General features: G+C 36.7%; 1 protein-coding gene across 12 annotated transcripts in view; it reads left to right on the top strand.

The window, feature by feature from the left end:
- Positions 1-10,309, top strand: part of kirrel3b (kirre like nephrin family adhesion molecule 3b) — a 164,527-nt gene that overhangs the window by 147,457 nt on the left and 6,761 nt on the right. For 2 of the 12 annotated variants that reach the window (XM_032509643.1, XM_032509645.1), the window contains exons 10-14: positions 1,910-2,010; positions 6,221-6,431; positions 8,079-8,186; positions 8,687-8,770; positions 9,065-9,180. In XM_032509643.1, coding sequence (XP_032365534.1) covers positions 1,910-2,010; positions 6,221-6,431; positions 8,079-8,186; positions 8,687-8,770; positions 9,065-9,180 — 620 coding nt within the window. The remainder of the gene's footprint in view (positions 1-1,909; positions 2,011-6,220; positions 6,432-8,078; positions 8,187-8,686; positions 8,771-9,064; positions 9,181-10,309) is intronic. The other 10 variants (XM_032509644.1, XM_032509657.1, XM_032509646.1 and 7 more) reach the window with 7 other exon arrangements.

Raw genomic sequence — 10,309 nt, forward strand, 5'->3', positions numbered from 1 at the left:
TATATATATATATATATATATATATATATATATATATTCATTCATTTTATGAGATAATGTAATTAAAACCAAAGTATATGAGTTCGTAATAATGCGCTGTATTCTACAGCCTTGTAATTCAGTGTATTTTTGTAAAATATAATTTCCAATTCAGTGCAAATACAGTGGCCTAGGTGTTGCTTCACAATATAGATTTATTTTAATAATTTATAACATCTTCAACACAATACTATTTTCAACAATATCAGAATCTATCAATGAGATATCCAAACCTCGAAATGAAATAAAACAATTCAATTTTTATTTTTTTATATTTCACATTATTTTTAAGTCGTGAGCTTTGTATATTTAGCCTACTGCTTTTGATGATAAAAGGCATCATGGGTCACTGACATTGGGACATCTAAAGTAAACTAATCTGATCATGTTTGCTGGTTTACACACTGGTGCATCAGCTTGCAGTATACTGTATTTATCCCTGGGTGCTTTTCATATAGAGGTGGTCTACACCATACTCTTCATTCATATTAATTCTAGTTCTTTTAATTTTCACTCAATGAGCAATCATACCTGCCCACTCCGGAGTTATGGGCTCAGGGCTGCTGCATGGCTCTTCATTGGACTAGGGACTTCTGCTGAGGAGCTATAAGAAAAAGTTTGATTCATAAACATGAACGCTGGTTTGCAGGCAACGTTGTGTTATGTTTTGCACTGCCTGCTCGTAACTAGCTTAGCTTACCTGTCTCATCGTCTTAATTTGGCGTTCACTCTAGCTGATTTTAATGAAAAAGTTGCTAAGTGTTCAGTGGCCATGTCACTTTCTAGATATTCTCGCCTTTTCAGCACTTTCTATTATCCATTTTTTTTGCTCGCATGGCGTGATTGCATCTTAACAAGCACCACTGACTAAAGTGTACGAGGTGACGGTTTGGTTGTTTTTTGAGCAGGGTGTCAAAACACTGCACATCAAAATAACTGCACACTGCAAGTGGACTGCAAGATTAAAAAAAAATGTTCCGCAAGTGCAGGGAGCCTAAGGACAGTATCAGTGATATATTTCAACTATATGTTTTTAACCCAGTACCATAACTGGATGCTGGCTGAAAAACGGACCATCAAAAATTCCCCCGGTGCTCCTGTTTAGCCAATCCCGGCCTGACATTATGAATAAACGCTTTGAGTGCCTATGATAAAGCGCTATATAAATGTAATGAATTATTATTAATAATGCTTTGAAGAATTCAGTACAGCCATAAATTACAATTCAAAATAAAACACACTGTATTTTGTCATACAGTTGCTTGATGGATTTTCTCTTTTAAAATGTTTTGATTGTGTATTTATAGAGAACTAAGGCTTAATGTTTAAATGTGTTTTTGCCAACCTTTTGGTTCACCATCAAATCTGCTGCAAGCAAATTGATTGAGGTGATACACTGCGACAAGTGTGTTATCTCCCCACAATGGGATTTTTTTCTTTCCATCTGTGTAGTGCTGATTATGTTCCAAAGAACTGCTGTAGCACTCTCCAGTGACGTTTATCTCCATGGGAGAAATCTAGCCAGCAATGAATCAACAATTTCGTGATCCAGAATGAGGTCTGAGACCTCACTCATGTCCTTCGTTCTGTCCTGCCGTGTCCTTGGGTAGATTGTACAGAGGGATAAGGCATGTTTATATCGAGCTGCAATACAATCTTCCCTAGGATTCCCAAATTACTGAACACTTTAGGTGTTACTGCTTGGAACAGGGGAGCAATTAGGATATAATGTGCCACAAAACCTCAATTGAGCAGAAATGTCATATGACCCCATAATATGTCAAATGAAACTGAAAATGTATTTAATTATTCATGTTTTAATTTCTGCAACTCATCGTCAAACATTTTTTTTATGGTTGCTCTTTTTCAGGTCCACCTACCATCTCCAGCACACAGACTCAGCAAGCTTTACATGGTGAAAAAGGACAAATCAAATGCTTCATTCGAAGTACACCTCCTCCAGACCGCATTGTAAGTACATTGGATTATTTCGTTTTTTTTCTTATCTCATCCTTGAATCAACGGCCTGGTTTTATTGCAAAGAAAAAGGCACCTTGCATTAATAAGTAAACTAATCTAATTGGTAGTTTCATAAATCAGTGTAAAAAATAACCCCAACTATCCATTCCAGTGTGTCCCCTATTAATTCTCAGCAGCGCACCGCACTCCATGAACAAGGCAAGTGTCTGTGGTTAGTTCAGATTCAGATTATTTTTAGTCTTGTTTATTGTCATTAAAGCATGTTAAAAACATGAAGGAACAAAATGTGATTCAGCAGCACAGACAATAAATAAATAACTACTTTAGCTAGAATAAAATAATAAATAAAATCTAAAAACCTATAATATATAAATTGTCATAAATAGTACATCGGTTCATGACTGTTATGATAGCAGGACAGTCTCATACTATCTGGTAAAGTCAGGTGAACAGGTGAAGTGTCCATTGTCGGTCACCTACCTGCCAGATCCAACTTTAACGCCTTTTAATAACTATAATCATAAATAAATATTTTATGAATCTCATGGTACCTGAATGATGCAAATTAGATAGAATAATGACCACTCTTTCATATATTCTTGGAATAATTTGCAAAACTTGATCCATTTAAATAATCTAGTCCCATTGAATGAGTTTAAGGCCATGTTAAAATGTCATATTATTCAAAAATGTAACTGCCCTATGTGACCTGTCCTTTCCTCTATGTGAGATTTTGTCTGTGCTGTATTTGTTTAAATTGTAACTGGTGTGCCGTCTTGGCCAGGTCTCCCTCGAAAAAGAGATTTCAATCTCAAGGGACTTCCTGGTTAAATAAAGGTTAAATAAAAAAAAAAATATTGGTCTGAAATAAAATGGCTAACTGAACTATTAATATAATGCCTGAATGCACTATTGATCTGCTAATTACACATGGGCAGCACACATGAGTTTAGATAAATTGAAGAATTTTATAACATTAGCTTCATCATTTGTGTTCACATGAAACGGTGGGCATGAAAATATAGTTTAAACCCCCAATTTCTCATCAGATGCACAGTTATACTCTGTCAGCACTGATCCCAGTAAGATTTATGGACTTTATATAAACAGCCTACTCTCTGAGCTCACGTTGCGCTTATTAGGAAGTTCTGTGTTGGGGTGTTTGAAAATGCATGTGGTTATTTGCCATACTTTGCCATCTAATGTGTGTTTTTATTATATTAACAAGCAACATAATTAATGTCTGGTTTATTTAAGAGGGGTGCCTATGGAGGCAAGGTTGCTGTGACTTTAATGTTTATCACTGTTTTAAAACTGTTTATTTAAGAAACAGTCCAGTCTACTTTTCTTTTGCTTCACTATTGCTGTGTCTGTTGAAAACGTGCCTGTTGGGAACGGGTCAATTGCTTGGCCTACGGTATTGCTGCTTGCAGCTTTCTCAAGAACCACTCATCCAAACAACTTCACACACAACACTGTGCTTCCTTGGGTACTGAGCAATACACTTGTTAGAGTATACGCATCATTTGCTAACAGCTATAGCTATTTGGGACCGGGCTATTTCTAAGAACATAAGCATTAATTCCGAAAGTTACATTGTGGATGCTTGAAATGTCTCTGGTCTCTCCTTATTCGTCTGATCTTGAATTAACTGTAGTGAGTGACAGAGAGCCAGCAATACCCAGCATGCTGTTTGGCAGTGTAACAATTTACTGTGGTCCCCTCCATATACTACACAGTGTTTACATAACCCGCTGCTAATTCATTTGTCTCGTATATCTTAAGAGCTCACACTGAACACTTCACTTCCTTGGGTCCTCAGCAATACACCTGCCAAGTGTGAAGTCGATTGGATGAACGGTTGTGGGACAGACAGACATACAGACAGAAAGAGACTCCTTTCATAGATATGAAATGTGAAACTTAAGATGTTGTTATGTTAAGTCAATTCCATGTATACCAAATATAAAAAAACTGTCACTGAGCACTTTTCAGTCGTTTAACATTTACCATCCTCTAATGTGATAATGGGGAATTCCACACAAGATTATAAGAATAAGGAGGAAGGAAAGCTCGCTACTTTATACATATTGTATGGCAAAATTGTAACACTGCATTTCACAACTCTGTTTAGCCATCTGTCCATTATTGCAAGTTTTAAGTTGAATGCGTTGTTTTTCCTCTGAGTACCAATTTATGTTTCTCACTCTTTATACAGTAAGTATGATGAATTTCCTTGTTTGTTAGTTAAAAAATCTGCCAAAACGAACCATGTAATTCTCACCAAAGACACCCAAAACAAATGCAGTCTGAACAAAGGCAGACACTAAATGGCATATATTACATTATCATAGCACTGCATAAATAAATCCAGTGTATGCAAATATCTTTTTTTTTCTACATCACACCACTTCACATTTTTCCATCATGTGTCAGACCCATCACCTCCTCACCTATCATGCCCTGCAAAAATCGCAAGACCCCTCGGCATTTGACATTTTGTTTTGCTATTATTTCAAAACACAGCTCTTCAAGATATTCTGTGTGAGTTTCTGTCTGTCAAAGAGACGTCACATGTTAAATGATGTGAAATAAATTTGAATGTAAGGTAACATTTCTCACAGTTAAGCTTAGTGTATTGTGTTACTCTAACGAATAAGACTTATTTGACTTATTTGGCAGACAAATCCCAAATACCACCATGTGCATATCCCAATGTACAATCACAGTTTACAGTTAGAGACATTTCTTAAGAATTTATTTTAATTAAAAATAAATTAAAAGTTGTGTTATTGTTAATAAGGTGTACTGTTTTTTTAATTAAAAAACAATTTTAAGCTAGTCCTTTTTGCCATCATAATTATTTACTGTATTCAAAATAATATACAGTATTCCCCACCCTACCTTATTATATTCCTCTAGTTTAAGCAATTAATGCTCTACAAATGGTTGCTTGCAGTTTCCCAGCAGCCAAATCCAAAAAGCACAGTAATTTAAACACTGCGGTGAGAAGAGCTTTGCCTACAGTACAAACAATTTGCAATTATCCATTAAACATAAGCTCAGCCTACAGATGCCAGAGAGATCTCAGGGAGCTAGAAACTTGTGAAACAGAGATGAACAGCAGCAAATAGCTTGTAGAAAAAACATTTTTTAACCTCTACATTTTTAACCAAAAACAGTGGCTTATTTAGTGCATATGCATTGATTAATTTCTCTTTGATACTTTCCTCTGAACCACTGAAATAAAATCATCAATCAAAATGATGTCTGTGCATTGACTCATACCACCTTCTACCAGAATAAAAACATAACTGTCCCTTTATTATGGTAGAGCATTACGTTCATCTATTCATGGCCATTGTGTGTTTCCATGGATATGTGTACTGTAGGAACAATAATTCTGCCTGCCATAGGTCAAGAATTATCAAAGAACATAGCTATATGACCTACAGAATATGTTCTTTAATGATTATGTGATTTCACCTAGAAATCAAATAATGATTACAATAAACTCCTTCCAATGAAGCCATCCACCCACTGACAGGAGGATTCACTGATAAACAGTGGTTGTATAAAGCACATACAGTACATGTGTTGGCTTGGTCAACTTTAACATTACTACAAGTCACCTGTTCCATCCTTGCCATAATATATGGTAGTTGTTGTCAGAGTCAAACAGCTTTCTGTTCTTCTGGCCACTGATACGATTCAGATATCTTGTTTTACAACATTGTTTTACAAATGAACAAGCTTCCTGGCTGTAGCTTTTCAAAATCATCTAGAGAACTTTACCAAAGAAGGTTTTATTGGAAACATACAGTATAGGTTGTTTGCTTATTAGCACATCATTTGTTTGGTCATTAACTAAACAAAATTGGAGCGCTAGATGAAAAGGTATGGACTCAACAAATGATTAAATTACATCCTTAGGAGGACATAAATTTCTGTACCAAATTGTTTAAATATTTCACTCAAAACCATAAATATCACCCTCATAATGGCGCTGTACGAAAGGTTTGCAGGTCACCAATGTTTTTGCATTTGCATATTTATCCGTGTATGTTAAACACAAGATACAAACAAAACAGAGACATACACGTCAAAACAATTCACTACAGCGCCACTAATGGTCATAAACGTCACACAACACATATCACCTAACATATCCATGCTCTTTATACCCTCGGTCTTTTCTCAGGCCTGGTCATGGAAGGAAACGGTGCTGGAGTCTGGAACGTCCGGCCGCTACACCGTGGAGACCGTCACCACAGAAGAAGGAGTAATCTCCACACTGACCATGAGTAACATTGTCCCAGCTGACTTCCAGACCATTTATAACTGCACCGCGTGGAACAGCTTTGGCTCGGACACCGAGATCATACGCCTTAAGGAACAAGGTGGGAGCAAAGGTTCGACAGGTTCCACCTTCCTCTTCTTCAAATCACGTGACTTTGGTTTTCTAGATAGTGATTGATTGTAGATGGGGACAAAAGTCTGTGAGCTTGTGACTGTACATTTTAATATGTGCGATTGGGGTATTGTGTTTGTGTGTGAATGGGATTTTGTGTAAGTGCGCATGAGGCGGGATTTCACGACAAATTGGCCATCTAAGAATAGTGTTGATGCACAATAACAAATACAAACAACACATTTTAGTTGTGTCCAATCTAAAACACAGCTTTTAGTAAATGATATGGTACATTTTAACTTTGATACAGCAGCTAAATGTAGGCTACATAAACACCATTTGAGATTTTATTTTTATTTTTTATTCTATCAGAATAAAGTTCTTCAAAATTGAACTTTTACCAACTTGGAACTGCCAACTGGTAATACAAAGTTGCATTGCATGGCCTACATTCTGAAACGTTTGATGTACAGTAAATATGATGATAAACTGACAAATGAGTTTTCTGGGTTAACAAGTCCACTCCCTAGTAATTTTAACTGGTGACCCTTAGCATACACTGCACACTAAATATAAAATGCACTGCACTTCCTGCTTTCTTTATGTAAAAGAGAGACTTAAAACATTCTTCATTTCTATTACTTGACAAATTAATACATTCTATCTGCTATCCTTTTCCCCTTCCGCCATAGGAAAAGCTCTGTTTTCTATCCACTTATCGCAAATTATTAAATATAAACTGCTTATATGAAAGTGACATTGATCAATGAAAGCAATACATAGGCTTTAATGGTGTAGGAAGAGCACTTGGTTGTTTTGCATTTGTTTAAAATGCAAGAAGGTCATAAACGTAAGCTGGTAACTCAGGTCATTAAAGTGTGCTTTAATGAGAACCTTTGATGTTAGAGCAGCACATAGATAGGTAGGTTTAATCTTTTCCTTGTCACAAATGCACCATAACATCCTTGCCGAAACACACAAACATGATTATGTTTAAACTAATGCACACAGTCTTGCACTCTACTCAATGAAAATAAAAGTCCTTGGTTAAAGGCTTCTAGTAGCCAAAATTTGTGTAAATCCAAAGTTATAAGACGGTAGGATAATGAGACAATATTAGTAGGGAAATGTTTACCCATACTGATAACCAAAGGTTTAGTACTTAGTTTTCTTTTAAATTTCAGGACAGAATTGAATTATTTTACTGTGGCACTGTGCCTATTACATTTTATTTTGTTTCGCCATGTGCCTCAGGGAAAATGTCAAAGTCACTTAGAGGGATGAAATATAGCATATCTTCCCTTCATTACTGCCTGTTGCGGAGACGGAAAAGAGGCAAAGAAGAGGATTAGTTTAAATTAGACTTTTTTATCCACCAAATGTATCTTTGGCTTAATTTGGCTACATTAAAATACAACCATGACACCAGAAGTTATCAAACATTAAACATACAACACACTTACACTACATGCCACTAAACGTACAACAACAGTTGTGCGATGAAGATAACTGGTGCATGTGAGAAAAGTGGCCTCTACATTATGACTGTTCTGTACCCTCTGTCATGTACCCTATATTGGATGTAATGTACATTAGTACAAGATGTTAGTTGTATGTTATTGTAGATTCTCTTTATTGCTCTCTGCAGAATCTCTTCCAGTGGCGGTGATCATCGGCATTGCTGTGGGAGCGTTTGTGGCCGTCATTGTCCTCATGGGCACCATTGGAGCATTCTGTTGCACCCGCTCCCAGAGAAGTATGTCTCCTCTTCCCCTCTTACATCCTCTGAAGCATGCATGCCAAAGTACTGTATCGCCACGCAGGCACACTAGAAAAAATATGTCCATCTATTCAAAGTAGCTATTGTTTTGAAAAATCTGCTTGCAAAATGTTGGTTGTCTGCTAAATTTGACTAGAGGTTTCTTAAAAATGGGGCATACAAAAAATAAAAACAAATAAAAAAGATTATATGCCTCAAGACATTTCTGACACAACACCAAATACAATATTAAATCACTTTTTGAGATGGACATCTTTTTGTGGTGCAGAGATGGCAAGATTGTAATAAGGGCTCATTTCATGCAATCTCAGTCTGGCTGTATTCACTTTTGTGGCTATTTACATCCTGCGCTATGTTCACTGCCACCCACCCATGTACCAAGTGACTCAGGTTAGAGACAGTCAGCCACTGTTTCTATCCAAGAACCAATTTTTGCTACTGGTTCCTTCAGCATGTCTATTGTCTGTATACTACAGAGGAAGCGCACCTGGTTATGCCCTCACTGCCCGTCTCCATCTGTGCTCACCAGAGAGAACTTGCAAGCAAAATTAAGACAGAAAGTAAGACTTTGTTATATGACAGTATCATCAGCAATGTCCCAAACAGAATGAGCCACCGTGGAAGGCTGTGTGAGATTGCAAATGTATGCGGACAAAGATAATTTTGTGTTGGCAGGAAACAAATGATTAATAATGCTTTGTATTGTTTTTCGGGAAATGGGGTAGCTCTCAAAAACAAAAAAACCCAAGGATCTTTGCTAAATGCTGTAAAAATCCAAACTGCACTGAGGAGAAAATTGTTTGAATGCTGTTTATCCAACTTATTGAGATATGTGTGTCATCTGTTTCTGGCAGATCTGAACGGAGTTGTGTCAGCAAAAAATGACATCCGGGTGGAGATTGTACACAAAGACCACAATGCAGCGCGAGAAAACGAAGAACACACCTCCATGAAGCAACTGATGGTGAGTGTGAGTGTCGCAACATACTATTTTCTACTTCTTGTTCCTGTTTTCAGAAATAAAATCTCAAAATGTTTTACATATTTGTGTCCTTCTTAAGATACCATTAACATAATTAATGGACTTCTCATTTTCCATTGCCATTTCCTGTGGAATACATTATTTTATGAGTAATGGAAGAATAGACAGCCATTTAGAGTGTATATGTGCTGAAGTCTAGTCTTAGGGGCTATATTTATCAATATGATGCCACAAGCCCTATGAGCAGATCAGACCCCAATACATTGTAACCATGCAGATGCTGATGCATACTGGGTAATCCGACAGTGGGTGTAATTCTGTATCTACATGCCTTCTAGACATACAAAGAACTGTTTCCTCTTTGGAACTGTACCAGTGTTTTGGTTACCATGCAGTTGCTCCAGGGCTATGCTATTTGCAATTTGAGGTTTTACATTTTCTTTCAGAAATACTTAATACAGTTGATGTTTTGTATAAAATGAGCTTACCTACCTTACAAATCTGCCTTCTGTTAAGATAAATTAAAGATATTCAAGGATGCATTATTAATGCTCCCTGCCAGCCCTGAGTGACTTTTTTACTTTTACTCCTTACAATTTAAAACAAATATCGGTAATTTTTACTCCTTACATTTTACAAAATTGGCTTGTTACTTTAGTTTTTTACAAGCGGTCGTCACGTCGGAGAATAGCACGGACATGCGCCTCACACCACGAGCGGGCGTGCGTGCCAAACGGAGAAAAAGTGAGAGAAAACAAAAAGAGACTAGCTGTCTGAAGGATAATCAGCTGAGATTGTGTGTGTGCATCTTTGGGAAGTTGTATAACTGATATTGTCAGTTCATTTAAGCCTGTTGTTTTAGTGGTCTATAGTTCTGTCAAATTTAAAGTAAATTAGCTAGTGATTTTGTTTTGTTGTTTGTGTTCTTAACTTGGTAGCTAGGTTGCACCTTGCATCAACAAAGAGAAGTGTTCTCCATCCGTGTTTTAACAGACACACCTGGGGCAAAGTTGGAAACCAGAATCAACTTTAAATACAGTCCTAATCTAGTCCTCACTAACACGTTCCCATAATTGAGCACACACACATACATGTAGATTCCTTTAAATGTTAAAGG

This window comes from Etheostoma spectabile, chromosome 3 (assembly GCF_008692095.1).
Source record: "Etheostoma spectabile isolate EspeVRDwgs_2016 chromosome 3, UIUC_Espe_1.0, whole genome shotgun sequence".
Lineage (NCBI taxonomy): Eukaryota > Metazoa > Chordata > Actinopteri > Perciformes > Percidae > Etheostoma > Etheostoma spectabile.